The 18,234-nt window shown below is 45.0% G+C and overlaps 1 protein-coding gene across 5 annotated transcripts in view; it reads left to right on the top strand.

The window, feature by feature from the left end:
* PEX5 (peroxisomal biogenesis factor 5) overlaps nucleotides 1-18,234 on the top strand; it is a 41,769-nt gene that overhangs the window by 19,465 nt on the left and 4,070 nt on the right. For 2 of the 5 annotated variants that reach the window (XM_068258754.1, XM_068258752.1), the window contains 7 exons: nucleotides 6,354-6,428; nucleotides 8,707-8,826; nucleotides 9,220-9,363; nucleotides 10,293-10,363; nucleotides 10,444-10,638; nucleotides 14,349-14,514; nucleotides 16,430-16,587. In XM_068258754.1, the coding sequence (XP_068114855.1) occupies nucleotides 6,354-6,428; nucleotides 8,707-8,826; nucleotides 9,220-9,363; nucleotides 10,293-10,363; nucleotides 10,444-10,638; nucleotides 14,349-14,514; nucleotides 16,430-16,587 (929 nt within the window). Of the gene's footprint in view, nucleotides 1-6,353; nucleotides 6,429-8,706; nucleotides 8,827-9,219; nucleotides 9,364-10,292; nucleotides 10,364-10,419; nucleotides 10,639-14,348; nucleotides 14,515-16,429; nucleotides 16,588-18,234 lie in introns of all 5 variants that reach the window. The other 3 variants (XM_068258753.1, XM_068258751.1, XM_068258755.1) reach the window with 2 other exon arrangements.

Raw genomic sequence — 18,234 nt, 5'->3', positions numbered from 1 at the left:
AGTCAAATGTCGGCGACTTACTACCGAAGCAATTCACAGAGAAGCAGAAGCTCTTGGGAGATGTCGGAGAACTTGGTAAGGCTCTGCACAAATGCCCCCGCATCTCTGTAACCTCATATCCCACAAAGCGGCTTGCCCGAGTATACGTTAAAGGGGAACTGAAGAGAGAGGTATATGGAGGCTGTCATGTTTATTTCCTTTTAATCAATACCAGTTGCCTGGCAGCCCTGCTGGTCTATTTCTCTGCAGTAGTATCGGATTAAAACCAGAAACAAGCATGCAGCTAGTCTTGTCAGATCAGACTTATAAGTCTGAACCACTGAAACACCTGATCTGCTGCATGCTTGTTCAGGGGCTATGGCTGATAGTATTAGAGGCAGAGGATCAGCAGGGCTGCCAGGCAACTGGTATTGTCTAAAAGGAAATAAACATGACAGCCTCCATATACCTCTCTCTTCAGTTCCCCTTTAAATGGCCCCACTCCAGGTACAATGTCTCCCTGGATTTGTGCAGCATTTGGCAGCACAGGTTGTTTTATTTATTTATTTTATGTCCATAAATTCCCAGCTCCATTAGCTTATGTCACATAAATCACTTGGAAAATACCTGGTCAGGAGTTCAGACACTGCTCAATTCCTGTATCACAGACTGCCATTGTTGTAGGCTGCAGTCTTCATGGATTATTCAGTCTGTGCCCAACCCCCTGACAAGCAAGATGATACAGTTTAGTCGCCTGGCAGTCCTGCTGTACTTTGTCTGCAATAGTGGCTGAATCGCACACCTGAAACAAGCATGCAGCTAATCCAGTCTGACTTCGGTCAGAGCACCTGATCTGCATGCTTGTTATGGGGCTGTGGCTGAAAGCATTAGAGAGACAGGATCAGCAGGAGAGTCTGGTAACTGGTATTATTTTAAAGGAAACATGCATGTCCTCTGTTTAGGTTCCCTTTAAATACTGATTGAGATTGGTGCATACAGCACTGATTGTACAATCCCATTGCATATCACAGAGAAAATAGCGTTAAATTGTACGTCATCCCACGTGTGAAAATCTGCTTAGATCCAATCCTATAATTCCCAAAGAACTTCATTGTCAATCACTGTATCCTCTAAACTGATTCTTCCAATGGGATGAAATCTCTGTATAATAGGTTGTACAATCTTAATTGTATTTGTGTGATCATCTCTAAGTTGACTCGCTGGGATTCTTTTTGTCTTATTTTAAAGTTCAATTAGCCTAAATACATGTCGATATATATCATGTAAGTAAGGTATAGCATAAAGGTATATAAATACACATGACAATTATTTAATATTTTTATTCCATCGATATCTGAATCGATAATTTTTTGAAAATGCTAGAAACTGATGCCGCAAACAATTCCTGAACAATGTATTTCTGGGGCAAAATCAATCGATTCAGTCAATTTGTGCCAAATGAAAGATTTTACTCTATGGGGTCAGGAGCGTGTCGCTAGCAGCGTTCGATTTTTGGCTGACCAATGCAGCAGCGGATCTACTCTCAGCTGCCCGCTGCTTGCTTTCTCCTGTGTCTTCTCTCCACCGCCAGGGCTTCTTCCTGTCACTTCACTCCCGGGGAGCTGTGTGTCACGTGACAAACGCTAGAGGTCTCTATTGGTCACCAGGGCTGTGGAGTCGGAGCAGCAATTTTTGGGTACCTGGAGTTGGTGGTTTCATAAACTGAGGAGTCGGATGATTTTTTTTTAACCCACTCCATAGCCCTGCAAGTAGGGGCGGTTCTTCCATGAAGCAACGTGAGTCATGCTTAAGGGCGGCAACAATTAGAGGGCGGCCGGGGAGGTCGCCACAATGTATTTCTTCAGGTGGCAAAATGTCTAGAACTGGCTCTGTCTGCAAGGGTTGTGGTGTCGGAGCAATTTTGGGTACCTGGAGTCGGCTGTTTCATAAACTAAGGTTTATGGTCACGAAAGTTATGTGCCACGGGGCCCCTAGGGTTTAGCCTTTAGCGTTTAGTCACACACACAGCTTACCAGGAGTGATGAGACTAGGAGAGGCCCTAGATTATGGCCTGGAACCCACAATCGCAAGCGCTAGCGTTTTGTATGAGCAGTTTGTAAGTGATTTCATGAGCGTTTTAGGGAGCGTTTTTTAAAAGTGTATCAATTTGCCAGCGGTTGTGTAGCGATTAGCGTTTTAAAGTCTGATTGGTCTTTTCAAGTAATTTTAATTTTGTTACAGTGTGCAGTAACTTTACAACGCTAGCAAAATCGCTCCGTGCAGGTTTTGATGAGCGATTACGCCAGCGATGATATACTTTGAAGCGCAAACGCTAACAAAATGCTGCATGTCCTGCGCTTGCGATTTTTCCAAATTGCAAATGCTCCTGTGGAAGTTGCCCCATCCATTAACATTAGCTGAGCGTTTTGGGAAAACGCTAGTGTTTTCATGCGCTCCCTAAATGCTCACAAAAACGCCCTTGTGGGTTGCAGCCCTCACAGTCTAATGCAAATTTTCCAGGGTGATACAAATTTTGTTGTAATTTTTATATGCAGATAAAAATCCATTTAAATCGGTGGCAACAAAATTTGCACCATATGAAAAAAATATGTAATTCATTGGCCATGTTTTTGCATATGTAGCTGTGTGTAGTTGCATGGCTTACCTTTTAAAGGGAACCTAAACTGAGAAGGATATGGATTTTTCCTTTTAAAATAATACCAGTTGCCTGACTCTCCTGCTGATCCTGTGTCTCTAATACTTTTCAGCCACGGTCTCTCAACAAGCATGCAGATCAGGTGCTCTGACTGAAGTCAGACTGGATTAGCTACATGCTTGATTCAGGTGTGGGATTCAGCCATTACTGCAGCCAAAGAGATCAGCAGGACGGCCAGGCAACTGGTGTTGTTTAAAAGAAAACATCCATATCCCTCTCAGTTAAGGTTCCCTTTAAAGAGACACTGAAGCGAAAAAAAACTATGATATTATGATTTATATGTGTAGTACAGCTAAGAAATAAAACATTAAGATCAGATACATCAGTCTAATTGTTTCCAGTACAGGAAGAGTTAAGAAACTCCAGTTGTTATCTCTATACAAAAAAGCCATTATCTCTACGACTTTCAAAAGTCGTGGAGAGGGCTGTTTTCTGACTTTTATTATCTCAACTGTTAGTTAACTATTTACTTTTCCTCTGGCAGAGGAGAGTTCATTAGTTCACAGACTGCTCTGAAAGAATCATTTTGAATGCTGAGTGCTGTGTAAGCTGCACATATTAGAGAATGATGCAATGTTAGAAAAAAACACTATATACTTGAAAATAAAAATATGAGAATATTTTCTTTGCTGCTAATCTTCTAGTAATTATTCATAGTACACAACCAATTCATTATATCATCTTTTTTTTTCGCTTCAGTGTCTCTTTAAGTTTGGGCGATGTAAAGTTAGGCAGTACCGATAGTAAATAGGTGGCAGTGTGGTGGGAGGAACCCCTGAGATCTGATCTCCCAATTGCTGCTTTAGGCAGAAACTCAATGTGCCTAATGGGATATCTGGCCCTGGCTATACTAAACAAGTATTGCTATGCAGTGTAACAATTTCTGTCTCTAAACTAACTATATGCTGCAAATAAAACCCAAAAAGCATATTATCTAAAGAGTATACACTCTTCTTGGTGGGTCAAATCCATTTAAACTTCGTATTGAACAAGACAGATTCTTACAGCCTAGTTAAACAAATGTTGGACCGAGTACCTGTTTCATGTACTAGATGGGCTTGTCCCAACCATACAGCTTGCTTCCTTTCCTCTCTGGGTTCAGTCATTGGGTGGGTCAGTCAGGTGTGACCATGTGACACCCTAAGTAGGAGGAACACTAAATGCCATGACTACATTTTTCCAACATCCCTGCATTACCATAGAAACCTTGTCTACATGAGAAGGCAGGGCTTGCAGCCCACAGGAAGTAGGTAATGAGCAATTGTAAGACCTCAGGGGAGTCTAGTGAAGCATTAGAGGTCTTAAACCTGTATGGATAGGCGCACAGCTGTTGGTAAACAGGGAAAATTGCGTGTATTTTTTAATCTGAAAAATGTCAGTCCCAAAGTTTAATACATGCTAAGTAACATGATTGCTTTGAGAATTTTCCTTGTTCATTTCTGAATTTGGTTGGTCTTTAACTGTCCATAGATAAAGGATTCCTTTCTGAGGAAGTGATTGATAGATCACGATTCGGGATGGTCAGTGAGCGAGTAATAATTACACGTTAATGCAGATTGTATGCTTATTTTATGTATATAATTGCAGCTTGGACATGGGACAGCTGTATTCTCTTAGCACTTTATTCACTTTTTGCATCTTGTTTCACCAATGCTTAGTTGTTTCTGAGGAAGATGTGCCTTTACCTGAGGTCATTTTACAATGTGCTTTTTGGAATCTGGATTTTAAGTAATAATGCATTGCTAGAAAAGGGAATTTTTAAAGAGACTCTGAAGTCTTGTTTTTTAACTGCTTTTCTCATATAATCCCTTTCAGCATGAATGCCCCACTTGAATCGCTGCATTCCCGCAGCAGATGGGTGATTTATTAGTGTGAAAAAGTCCTGCAATGCTCCGGGGCTCACAGGGCTTTACTTCCTTGAAGAGGCAGAGCTTTGAGCTGTAGCTCTGCCTCCTCCGCAGTCAATCTCTGCTGATCACCGCCTCTCCTTACCCCTCTCAGTCTTTCACTGAGAGGGGCGGGGAGGAGGCAGAGATCCGCAGAGCGGCTGAGCTACAGCTCAAAGCTTTGCCTATCCAGGGCAGCACAATCTGCGACCTGCAAAGTCGTGGAACTTTGCAGGTCGTTTTCTCACTAATAAATCACCGATCTGCCGCGGGGATGCAGCGCTTCAAGTGGGGAATTCATGCTGAAGAAGATTATGTGAGAAAAAGCAGTTAAAAAATGAGACTTCAGAGTCTCTTTAAATTGCAAAATATCATATCTACATCTTTTATTAAATCACAAAACCGTAAAAATAAGACACCATTAGATACACAAATCCCATTGGACAAAACTAAACTGTGATGACTAGAATATTTCAATAATCTTACTATTATGAATGCGAAAGTCTGGTTGTTTTTTTAATCAATCAAGCAACAATGGCTGAATGGATTTGATTGAAATTTGGCGCACAGATAGTACATTACCTGGAATAACATATAGGATACTATTTATCCCCATAACCAAATAGTGGGCGGAGACAAATAGTTTCCCTGGGAAAAGTTAAACTGCAGCCATTCTTAAACTGTTAATCTTAGCTTTCTCAAACTTTCAATCAAGATTTACCTATTTATTTTCAAGGGGAATATTTCATTGCTGCCATTCTTGCTCTGTTAATGGCACAAGCCTCAAACCTGGTACAGTCAGTCATTGGGTGACTGGGGTTCAAATTCAGAAAGGGGAGTGGAGCCACAAACAGCCAATCAGATTTGTTTCATTCCAATGCAAATTATTGATTCCAAAGACTGCAAAGCTCACAAACTAGGTCGAGTAATTATGTGTTAGGGTTAGAAAAAAGGGGCGGACCAACACCAGCCAAATACATACCCGGGCAACGTTTGGTCCATTAGCTATTATGTATATATAAAAAAAAAACTAGTATCCGCAAGGTCCAAAAAAGTTCTACTAAGTCCCTACCTGGTGCTTCATGCAGCCCCCTCCCGATTCCAGCCTCGAGTTGGCTGGAGGAACCCCAGGTATGTATGTATATTTTGTGGTTTTATCCCCGTCTTGTGTTCACTTTAACATCCTGTGCTTTCAAATATACTTATCTCCCATCTCTGCCATGGCAGTTATGTGACAAATCAAATTACAGTGGTGATTAGACACAAATGAGGGGGAATTAAACAGGCTAAACTCTCTACATACGTACCGGGTGCATTCCTTTGTTTTTCTTGTGACCTGTGCAAGAGTTCAGGTCCACTTTAAAGGTAGGGTCACTGAAGTGTGCCCCCTGCTGATAAAAATGTCATAGTCAAAACAGATAAGAGCCAAAGAAAGTTTTATTTATTTTTTTCACCAGAAAATAATGCTCATAGTTGAAGACCACAGTGCCTCCCTCTGATCTCATATTTTTTTTAAGGGAGTGAAGACACAAATGGGTGTGAGGCAGCAGATCGAGGAGATTAAACACCAGTTTGAGGTTAAGAGAAGATAGCTTTTTGGATTTCAGCTTGGCCTTATGAAAAAAAAACTGTACAATCCTGTTTCTGTTACTGGAGATACTTTAGAAAGAAGTCAGCAATGGCAGCCTCCATATTCCTCCCTTTCAGGAAGGTGTGTTCCCTCTTGTGATGCTGTTGTGTCCTGTGTGACCCCCTTATTATGCTCCCCACAGGCCGCAGCTGAGCAGTGGGTGGACCAGTTCACCCCCATGGAGAAGGACTTTGAGAACGCCAAGGCTGCAGTGGAGGTAATGAATGCATGTGTGATCTTGTGGCAGCCATTTGAGTCATGTGACGGAATTCTGTCATGTGATGGAGTGGCACGTTACCCATTGGCTCTGCTCTGTACACCTTGTGCTGATGGGACACATACACAGGCTCAGATTCACATGTGAAGCAACATCATTTTACTGGCCTGGGTTAAATGGGTTAAAGATGAGCGAGAATGATTTTGCAATATGCGACTGTCCTGCAGGGTGTGTGTGTGTGGGGGAGGGGGGGAGGGGGCACAGGCTATGTATTTAAGGGTTAACTCACATAAGCCCCCCTCCAGATGCATTCCATCTTCTCCATGAAGACCACTTCATATAAACAATGAATTCTATTATGCACTAGCAACGCGTTTCGTGGGTCCATGCCTACTTCCTCAAGAAAATTAAAGTGCCCAAAAGTGCTTTTAGCCAAGACTTGAGCGCTCATTTATTTTGTTTTTAACCTAGTTTTATCACACCCCTTGTCGCCTCTTCTCCTCCCCTTGTGCTTGTCCACCCTCCTTTGAAGAGGTGTTCCCTGGCCTCCGGGTGTCTTCATTAGGAGCAGTGATTGTTTTTTTTATTGAGGCGTGTGACCGCATCCAGTGTACCTGCATACCCGAGTGGAGTCGGGTTTATACACCTCTACCTGATTCTTGTGGTTGGTTGCCCCCTTTGCATCCTTCATTTGTGGGTACCATTTTTCCTTCCAATTTATTCCGCTACTGGTTGTGACATATTACACTATTAGACAAAACAAACATTTGCCTTTTTAATGGACCACTATCACCAAAATCACAATCTTCAATACATGTAAAAACATGCACATAAGAAGTACACTTCTTCCTGAATAAAATGAGCCATAAATTACTTTTCTCCTATGTTGCTGTCTCCTTGGGGGATTCTCAGGGTTTTATGTATTTTCAAAAGCACTTAGTGAATGGCAATTGCTCCGTCCAACTGCCAAAATAGTGTATGGTGACATAGGCAAATGCAGAGGGGGATTACAGCTGCCCAGAATCCCCCCTCAGACCAGGGCCGGAGCAGTGTCTGGGGACAGGCACAAGTTGAGACACCAGAATATCTGCAGGCATCCTGCAGCTCACAGCAATGCCCTCTTTCTTTCCCTGCTGCAGTTGACTTTGAGCAGCAGCATGTTGGATGGAGCAGCAGCGTGTGTACAGAGCATGGGGCAGCAGCGTGTGTACAGAGCATGGGGCAGCTCTGGAGTACTTAACAGTCTGGTATGGGCACAGCCCTGTGCCTTGCTGCATGAATGCTTCACTTTCCCCTTCATTAGCAATGTTGGCTGTCCTCATCATGAGCTGTATCCAAACTGCCCCTGATCGATCCCGTTTGGTCGGTCGGATGGGAAATAGTATTATGTGTACACAGCATGATGTCCTACCATATTATTATACTGTATTGTGCTTGGCTGAGGGAGACTTTTTAGGAATCCCCCCTTTGAAAATTCTGGGTTCCCCCATGGGTGAGAGAACCCCCCATGAAGAGCTGGACTAGGCATAACATGTCAGTAATGTCAGATTTCTACTATTTACTGTAAGTGACAGCAACCTAGGAGAGAAATACTTCATGCCTCATTTTACTCTGGAAGAAACCTACGTCTTATTTGTGTGTGTTTACATGTATTTTACATTTTACATTTTTTCATGATAGTGGTCCTTTAAGTATTTGTGATAATTCAGATTGAGTGAGCATATGTCTCCCATGATGCATCACTGCTCAATATGCAAATCCTCTTTGTTGTCCCTGTAAGCTAGCCACACCTCCAGACCCACCGCTGGAATGCAACTATTGGGGCTCTGTGTTTTTTCTTTCCAGGGTGTCGACTCGCCCCTCCCCACCTACAGTTCCATCTGCTTATACTTCTGCCTTCTGAACCAGAACGTCTGCTCTGAAGGCGGAAGTGTAAGGAGATGGAAGGCGGCTTGGAATGCATCAGAAGGGAGGAGGTGGCTTAGGTGAGTTAACCCTTGCATACACAGCCCCGCCCCCCGCACACTGCAGGGCGATTTTGCATTTTGTTAAATCTTTCTCACTCATTCCTAGTCCGGTGTCTGAACCATGATGAAAATTCGGCCTGCTTTAATTCTGCTGATTACATTATTATCCGTTGCTGTTGTAAGTAACAATATAGCAATAAAAATAATAAATCCTAATGGTATGTATAATGATGATGATCATTCATAGCAGCAGGGACAATAATCACTATAATACAGCAGTAATAGTGTAATGGCTTTGTGTCTTGGGACAGGCGGACACTGATTTCTGGGACAAGTTGCAGGAGGAATGGGAGGAGATGGCGAAGCGAGATGCAGAGTCCCATCCATGGCTGTCCGACTTCCAGGACTTGTCTGCCAAATCCTACGATAAGGTGACACTGTGTGTGTGTGTGTGTGTGTGTACCGGCCATGTCTTTGTGTGTGTACCGGCCATGTCTTTGTGTGTGTCTGTACCTTTGTCTGTGTGTGTGTGTATACTGCGCTTCCTCTGTGTGCGTTTGTGCACCGCCCTGCCCCTGTGTGTTTGTATCGCCGACTCTGTGTGTACTGACCTGTGTGTGTGTGTGTGTATCAGCCTATGTGTGTGCATGCGTGTGTACCTGCCTGTGCGTGTTTACTAGGCCTGCTACTTCCTCCCTGCTCTTGTTAGGCCGCAGTGATGTCTGAGTGTCCATAATCTTCTCTTTCCCTCTTCCGCTCCTCTTCCCTTTGTGTCTCTCTATTTCCCTTGTCTCGCACTCATCCAGTTCATCTGTCTGTCTCAGGGATACGCATTTGAGGCGGACAATCCCTTCTCAGAGGTGGATCAGCCATTTGAAGAAGGTCTGAAACGCCTGCGAGAAGGGGACCTACCTAGCGCGGTCCGGTGCTTTGAGACTGCAGTACAGAGAAACCCCCAACACATGGAGGTAAGGAGGGGGACTTCATCACTTAAGAGTACCTGTTTTGGAACTAGTAAAGTAAAAAGAGAATCTGTAATTTAAATTAAAAGCTCCCTCTGGGGAATACTTACCTCGGGATAGGGGAAGCCTCTGGATCCTAACGAGGCTCCCCTGTCCTTCTCCGTTCAAGTGCCAGGGTCCCCCGAAGTGCAGCAAGGTAAATATTTACCGCGATTCTGCGCAGGCGCACTAGCCGCTCTTTATTCAGGTTAAGGCAGAAATAGCCGAACCCAATTGATCCGCTCTACCGCGCAGGCGCGAGTCTTTTTTGCACCTGCGCAGTAGAGCAGATCTGATCGGACTCTGCTATTTCCGCCTTACCAGAACGAAGAGCTTCTACTGCGCCTGCGCTGGATCCCGGAGAGGTGAATATATCAGGCCTTGGGAGGATTCAGGGGAGATGGTTCTGGATTCTCTGAAGCTACAGGGGAGGGGGACACAGAGCTTTACATAGATGGCTCTTTTCCACTGACAAACGTGATGGCAATCATGCCATGATGTGACCGCATTTCTTCCTAATTCCCACTACCACAATAGAGTTCCTATACTTTTAGGAGCTCAATCCCAATGAAAACGCAGCAGGACAACGATTGCACTCGGGAGAAAATCACGCCGCAAACAGGAAACACTAATGGAAACATCTGCCATAGTTTCTATTAGCTTTAAATGTACCGAACCTTTTGCGGTCCGCTAGTGATTGGAATTGAATCGCAAAGTGCTGATAGCAGAAAAGAGCCATAGGGGCTCTTTCGTCCTTATTGAATTATATAACCCAGGTCCACTTTAAGTGTTTCAGATCCAGGAGAAATCTGTGCATATTAATACTATTGCTAATAGTATCTGGAGTAGGTTAGTTCTCCATTACACCTTTATTTATCCTCCTCCCTCTGCTTTAGGCCTGGCAGTATTTAGGCACTACGCAAGCAGAAAACGAGCAGGAGCTGGCGGCAATCAGTGCACTTCGCAGGTGAGGTCACTTCCTGTCACCTGTTGTGGATGTCCCCAAGCGATTCATCATGGCAGCTCGCTCTTTCCTCTTCCTGGCAGGTGTCTGGAGCTGAAGCCGGACAATCTGCAGGCGCTGATGGCTCTGGCGGTCAGTTTCACCAATGAATGCCTCCAGCAGCAGGCCTGCGAGACGCTGAAGGAATGGGTCCGGCACAGCCCGAAATACGCCCATCTCATAAAGGAGGAGGCCGGCGGTGAGGCCAGAAAACGCTCCCTAGGCACCCTGCTCTCTGAGTGAGTCTATACTTCCTCTTCCCCTAACCTGCGCTGCTATCTCTCAGGGATACCGCTAGCTGGCTGCTTCTGTGTCACCAACTAGGATGGTCCATGACATTCAAATATTTTTGAGTTGATGCAGCTTTATGCACATTTATACAGCTTGAACATGAATTAACCACATCCTGCTGAGGTAGAATTCAGTTGGTCCATTTTCAAGCTCCATAAATATGTATACAAAATTTACATAATTCTGCATCACCCCGGAATTATTTGCATCTCATTGACCATCCCTATCCCCAGCTCTACCTCCTGCTGACACTCGTCCTGTTGTATGCTTGTTTCCCATGTGGTCAAGATGATGTCCAATAGTCTATTATTGTTATCAGTCGTATTTTTCTTTATATCCTGAGAGTTAAGTGTAAAAATTACTGTCCTCTCTCCTCCTGTTCGCCCCAGATTCCTGTTTTTAATTATTTTTTCTTGAGTAGAGTTAAAGTGAATAGGAAGCGCATTTAAAAAAAATGAGACAGATACTTACCCAAGGAGAGGGAAGGCTCTGGGTCCTATAGAGCCTTCCGGCTCCTCTCCTGGTCCCCTCGTTCCAGTGCTGGCTCGCCCGGTAGCAGTATTAGCCTAAATTAGTCAAATACTGCTTTACCCGGACGATTGAGGCTTCAGAAGTCTTCAGGGAGCCCGAGTGCTCCTGAAGAAGGGCGGCCCTGTACTGCGCCTGCGCCTGCACAAGCACGCTCTCTTGCACGCTCACGCCTGTGCAGTATTGAGCCGCACGTCTTCGGGAGGACACAGCTCCTGAAGACTTCCAAATACCCTTTCGGCGGGGGATTGAAACCAGCACGGGATAGAGAGCACCGAGAGAGGAGACAGAAGGCTCTATACGACCCAGAGCCTTCCCTCTCCTTAGGTAAGTATTTGCTTCATTTTTTTTTTAAATGCGGTTCCCATTCACTTTAAAGGACACCTGAAGTGAGAGGGCTATGGAGGCTGCCATATTTATTTCCTTTTAAAGTGTTACTGTCGGGCATAAAATCAATTATTTTTATCTGGTAAACAAGTAATAAGGATGCTAACCAGGCGATCCAAAAGTTAAAATCACTATTACTTTTCTTGTTGATAAAGGATCATTCCTTAGTTTACTACTCTTATTTGGTACACAAAAAGGAAGTTGCAGGGCATGCTGGGTTGTTCTTTTTTGCTTCTCTACTTCCCCTCAGACTTAATTAATGCAGTCTGATTGGCTGAAGCCACTTTCCCTCCTGTTTTCCCCTCCCACACCTCCTGTCCTCTCTGATTGGCCAATATTTCTCATGCTGAGACCATGCACTTTTTATAGTGAAGGGCAGGCATGTTAGGGAGACGAGAAGGAAATTACATCAAGATTGGCTTCAAAATAGCCACACTTAAAGAGAACCCGAGGTGGGATTTTATTATGCTAGTGGGGCACAGAGGCTGGTTGTGCACACTAACACCAGCCTCTGTTGCCCCATGGTGTGCCTCAAAGACCCCCCTGCGCTCCGCTATCCCGCCTCCTCCGTATCGACTCTACCCGCCGCGTCACTTCCCTCCAATCAGCGGGGGGGAAGGGACACAGGCGGGTAGCGCCGATAAGGAGGAGGCGGGGGAGCGGCGCTGACAGACAGCGCTTAGGTAAACATTGTCGCCAGCACTGCGGAGGTATAGCGGCACGCAGGGTGGTCTTTGAGGCACACCATGGGGCAACAGAGGCTGGTGTTAGTGTGCACAACCAGCCTCTGTGCCCCACTAGCATAATAAAATCCCACCTCGGGTTCTCTTTAAAATGGGAAATGCTAAGGATTTTTTTTTTTTTTTTTTCTGTAGAAAAATCACTAAAATCAAAACGTGGACAGTGCAATACATATGTTATGTAAGTAGAGCAAGTATTACTTATATATGTGTTTCATTTTTGATTTTATGCCCGACAGTTACACTTTAAAGAAATGCATGTCTTGACTCTAGGTGTTATCTCTTGTCTAAACCATTCTGTTTACTCCTCATCTCCTGTGATTGATACATCCATAGTGTTGTTTATGTATAATTAATGTGAATAGGGCTTTGGAAACAGGCAATGAGTAGGAAAATTGAAGACCCTCCCAGACTAAGCTTAGCTGAGTTTTTGTTGCTGTGTTTTTTTTATGCACGGGGTGAGAAATCAGCTGAGGAAAATGGGGGAATTTTCCATCCACTTTAACCAGCCTGGCGGTATGGACGAGCTCAGCTCGTCCATCACCGCCGGAGGCTGCCGCTCAGGCCCTGCTGGGCCAATTTGCTTCAAATAAAGAGCAGCACACGCAGCCGGCACTTTGCCAGCCGCGTGTGCTGCCTGATCGCCGCCGCTCTGCGGCGATCCGCCGCGAGCAGCGGCGAAAGAGGGTCCCCCCAGCCGCCTGAGCCCAGCGTAGCCGGAACAAAAAGTTCCGGCCAGCGCTAAGGGCTGGATCGGAGACGGCTGACGTCAGGACGTCGGCTGACGTCCATGACGTCACTCCGCTCGTCGCTATGGCGACGATCTAAGCAAAACAAGGAAGGCCGCTCATTGCGGCCTTCCTTGTTTATTCTGGGCGCCGGAGGCGATCGGAAGAACGCCTCCGGAGCGCCCTCTAGTGGGCTTTCATGCAGCCAACTTTCAGTTGGCTGCATGAAATAGTTTTTTTTTTATTAAAAAAAAACCCTCCCGCAGCCTCCCTGGCGATCTTATCAGAACGCCAGGGTGGTTAAAATTAATCTCTCTACTTTTTCTCTAAATGGAGCCGATAGGATGATTAGGATGAAAGCCCCACATCAGATGCAACTTTGTATGTGCATCTATTACAACACAGTTTTACATTTATTATACGTAAAAACATTTGTATAAAGAAAAAAGATTTTCTTTACAAAATAAACTTTTTGCCAGTTCATAGATTCTTATGGACTGACATCTTCCTGCTCATGCCTAGACAGCCTTAACTCCCTCCTATAGTTGCATGGGAGGGGCAGAAGGTTTGACCTGTGAGCTGAAGCCACACCGCCCCTTCTGACGGGCATACTGTCTTGGCATCAAACTGTAATCCCGACAGGTCTTCTGGGTCCCGATCAAATGTGATTGGGCAGGATCCAGGAGACCATGTCCATGTCAGTGCCACCTGGTGGTGGAAGAGGGGTAATGGAAGAGATGTAAGAAACTATTCCATCACCCCTCTTCCACCACCAGGTGGCACTGTAACACTGACATAGTCTCCTGCCCGATCACATGTGATTGGGACCCAGAAGACCTGTCGGGATTACATTGGCGCCGCGGTGGAGGAAAAAGAAGCTGCTCCAGCCGTCCGGACAGGTAACTATGAAAGCTCCCCGCCGCCCACTCTGCATACCCTGCCAGGCTGAGGAAGGCATACTTCCCCAGCCGCAGGAAATTCGGCCTTTGGCTGCTAAAGTATTAAAGGTTTACAAAAACTTTGCCTGAAGTTGCATTTTAAAGTTCTGGCCAGAAATTAGCCGTGGGCCTTATAGTCTCAAAAACAATTGCGTAAGATCAGCTGTCATAGAATGCAGCAGGAGAAGGGAGACTTCCTGGCTGGGGTTGTTAGTGGTCTCAGGGGAAGGTGCGGGGAGTGCAGAGTTAGTGGGTAGATATATTCCCGATGGAGGATGAAGTACATGTGTAGATGCGATCACCGTGTGTAGCGTTGCTGCCTGTTTTGTGCTTCCAGCTCTCTGTTCTCTGAGGTACGCGAGCTCTTCCTGTCCGCCGTACGCCTGGACCCCACGCAGGTGGACCCTGATGTTCAGTGCGGGCTCGGAGTGCTCTTCAATCTGAGCGGAGAGTACCAGAAAGCCGTGGACTGCTTCACAGCCGCCCTCAGCCAGAGACCAGATGTGAGTGTGTGTTTGTGTACGCTGGGGGTTGTCATCTGTTTTTCATTACATTCCTCCAGTTTGTCATTTCTGTGAGGACTTTTGTAAGCACCAAGTGCAACATAAAAAGGCTTCCCTGGCTGGATTCCAACAAGAGGACCCGTCATTCCTGTCTGTAACTGTAATTAAAAACACAGATCTCAGTTGTACGTCCTGTGTGTCTAAATGGTGAATACAGGAAATGGCTGGGTCTTCTGTGACTTGTTACCCTGCTGTAATCAGTCTGAGCTCCACAATAATTATATTACAGGACAACTGTAACTAGAGGAATATGGAGGCTGCCATATCTTTCTTTCCTTTTTAACAATACCAGTTGCCTGGCTATCCTGCTGATCTGTGTGGCTGCAGTAGTGTCTGAATCGCACCAGAAACAAGCATGCAGATAATCTTGTCAGATCTGACAATGTCAGAAACAGCTGATCTGCTGCATGCTTGTTCAGGGTCTATGGCTAAAAGTATTAGAGGCAGAAGATCAGCAGGATAGCCAGGCAACTGGTATTGCTGAAAAGGAAATAAATATGGCAGCCTCCATATCCCTCTCAGTTGTCCTTTAAGTGGCGCTGACCTTTTTTTGAGGCAACCCCAAAACCCTCCTGAACTGTCACTGCACCCTGTGTAAAATAAACCTGTAATTTCCTTCCCCAATTTAAAGAAACATCTGCACTTCATAGACTGTACTAACTATACATTATGTACAAATGTACTCCTGCATAGACTATACTTAATACAGCCTATAGATGTCTGTACACAGACTGTACTTTACTGCACATTCACTACATGCAGCCAGCTCTGATTTCTGTACATGACTAACCAGGGCTGGTGTCTCTGTTAAGGCAGGGGAGGTAATTGCCCCTGGTGCCCTATCCCCCCCCCCCTTAACTCTCCTGTGCTCCCCAGGGCCCCTGCATGATGGCAGCATTGTATCTCACCTTTTCTAGCTGCTCCTCCTTGCTCCCTGTCTTCCTCCTGCTGCTTGCTTCTTGTGACTTGCCACATGTCATTACGCCCGGGTCACAAGAGGCAGGCAGCAGGAGGAAGACAAGACAAATGCCATTTATATTGCGCTTTTCTCCTAGTGGACTCAAAGCGCTTGAGCTGCAGCCACTAGGGTGAGCTCAGTAGGCAGTAGCAGTGGAGTCTTGCACAAGGTCTCCTTACTGAATAGGCTTACTCATCTGGAAGAGCTGAGATTCGAACTCAGGTCTCCTGTGTCAGAGGCGGAGCCCTTAAAATGTACCCGAAGCATCTGGTTACAAGCAGCTTGTCGGCAGACTAATGGGGAAGCAGCGTCCCTTGCATGAGAGGAACTCCTGCATAACGCCCCTTCCCTGCTTCTAAGAGCCCTCTCATTGGCTATTCTCTGCCTTGTCCCTGACTCTCCCCAGCCCTTCTATGTCAATCAGTGCTCTGTGCTCTAGGAGGACCCCATGGGTCACAGAAGCCAAACTACAAGAAAACTGCAGATGACAGAAGAAAACGGCAATGGACACTACCTGATCTGGCTTCTCTTAAACCATTACACTATCCAGCCACCAGTTAGGAAGACATGGAGCTGGTGGGATATACTGCTACTATTGTGCAGGGGCCCCAAGGAGCACAGAGGAATTGAAGGGAAGATCGGGCGGCAGCCGGCTCAGGGACTTTGGGGGCAGGTTTCCTTTGCCTCGGGGCCCCATCAAGGGTTGAACCCGGCCCTGTGACTAATCTGTCCATGATGTAGTTGCTAAGAATGTTAAACCATCGTAGGGATAGAGGGGCGCACTTTGATGTCTCAGCCTTGGGTGCTGGAGGACCTTGTCCTGGCTCTGATGTTATATGCTTTATATGAATGGCCACATTCTGTGTGTGAGGCCTCTTCTATCTCTGTCTTCTGCAGGATTATCTCCTGTGGAATAAGCTGGGGGCTACCCTGGCCAATGGCAATGACAGTGAGGCTGCTGTGGAGGCGTACCGCCGGGCTCTGCATCTACAGCCAGGATTCATCCGCTCCCGCTACAACCTGGGCATCGCCTGCATTAATCTGGGAGCGCACAGGTGAGATCATCGCTATAGACATAAAATGTCAGGCATCGGGGAAGATTGGGCGCCCATGTTAACTGAGGCTGTAAAGGCCGGCACCCAATAAAATAGGCAGCCGCAGTTTGTATAGTGGGTGGCCCCAACGCTTGCCATTTCCCTTTACAAATGCATTTAAAGAGAAACCGTAACCAAGAATTGAACCTCATCCCAATCAGTAGCGGATACCCCCTTTCCCATGATAAATCTATTTCTCTTCACAAACAGATCATCAGGGGGCTCTGTATGGCTGATATTGTGGTGAAACCCTCCCACAGTGTGATGTCAGGACCAAGGTTCTGACATCACCCTGTGGGAGCCTTGTTGCTTTGTGGGAAATAACAGCTGTTTACAACTGCCAAAAAAGCAAGCAGCATCTTCCACTGACATCACCTTCCAGCAGTAAAATAGTCACCATGTGATAAATGTCAGAATGTAAATCAGGGAGAGAAAAGATTTTACAATGGGCAAACACTGACTAAATCATTTATACACAATTATTGTAAAAGTGAAGCACTTTTTTTTTATTACATTATTTTTACTGGAGTTCCTCTTTAACAAATTTCTTGTTCTCACTGGATGGGGTTATGTCACAGAATGTTGAAGTTAAAGGACCACTATAGTGAAATGTATAAAAAAAAATAAAACTGAAAATGATTGATACTGAAGAAAAAGCTAGTAGCAGGAAGAGTGAAGGGTTAATAGTTAAAAAAACAAAAACAAATCACTGCTGCTGTTTTGAGTAACATGATGTCTGCATCTGACATCTGTGTATTTGCCCCTAGTACTAATTAACTAAATAGCAGACCTTGCTGCTAAGCACCTGTCTTATGTCTGTTCATTTTGCACATGTACTTGAACTACCTTGGTTCAATGCCTGCATCTGTTATTCAATGCACTTCTGTATTGCTACTGGCTAGTTATGTTTTTGTTCTTGTACTATGCTCTACGCCAATGTATACCACAAATAATTCCGGGTGTGGCAACTGCCGCACTTGGCGAAATAAATCTGATTCTGATTCTAAAGGCCTGTACCCAGGATGTAATTTTTCTATTTTTTTTTTTTCGACGACTGGTGATACTTTGAGTAACGAGCGATCGTTTCAGCGATCTCACGACGTGGGTGCAGGCATGAGCTTACACCAATTATGCTTAGTGATGCGAGAAGATAACAAACGTCACAGCGGATCTTTAACCACTTCACTACTGAGGGGTTTTACCCCTTGAGCACCAGAGCATTTTTCACCTTTCAGCGCTCCTTCCATTCATTTGTCTATAACTTTATCATTACTTATCACAATTAAATGAACTATATCTTGTTTTTTCCGCCACCAATTAGTCTTTCTTTAGGTGGGACATTATGCCAAGAATTATTTTATTCTAAATATGTTTTAATGGGAAAATAGGAAAAATGTGGGAAAAAATTCATTATTTTTCAGTTTTCGGCCATTATAGTTTTTAAATAATACATGCTATTGTAATTAAAACCCATGAAATGTATTTGCCCATTTGTCCCGGTTATAAAACCATTTAAATTATGTCCCTATCACCATGTTTTGGCGCCAATATTTTTTTGGGAAATAAAGGTGCATTTTTTCAGTTTTGCGTCCATCCCTAATTACAAGC

The sequence above is a fragment of the Hyperolius riggenbachi genome, chromosome 10 (genome assembly GCF_040937935.1).
Source record: "Hyperolius riggenbachi isolate aHypRig1 chromosome 10, aHypRig1.pri, whole genome shotgun sequence".
NCBI lineage: Eukaryota > Metazoa > Chordata > Amphibia > Anura > Hyperoliidae > Hyperolius > Hyperolius riggenbachi.
This window is presented reverse-complemented; position numbering and strand designations above follow the sequence as displayed.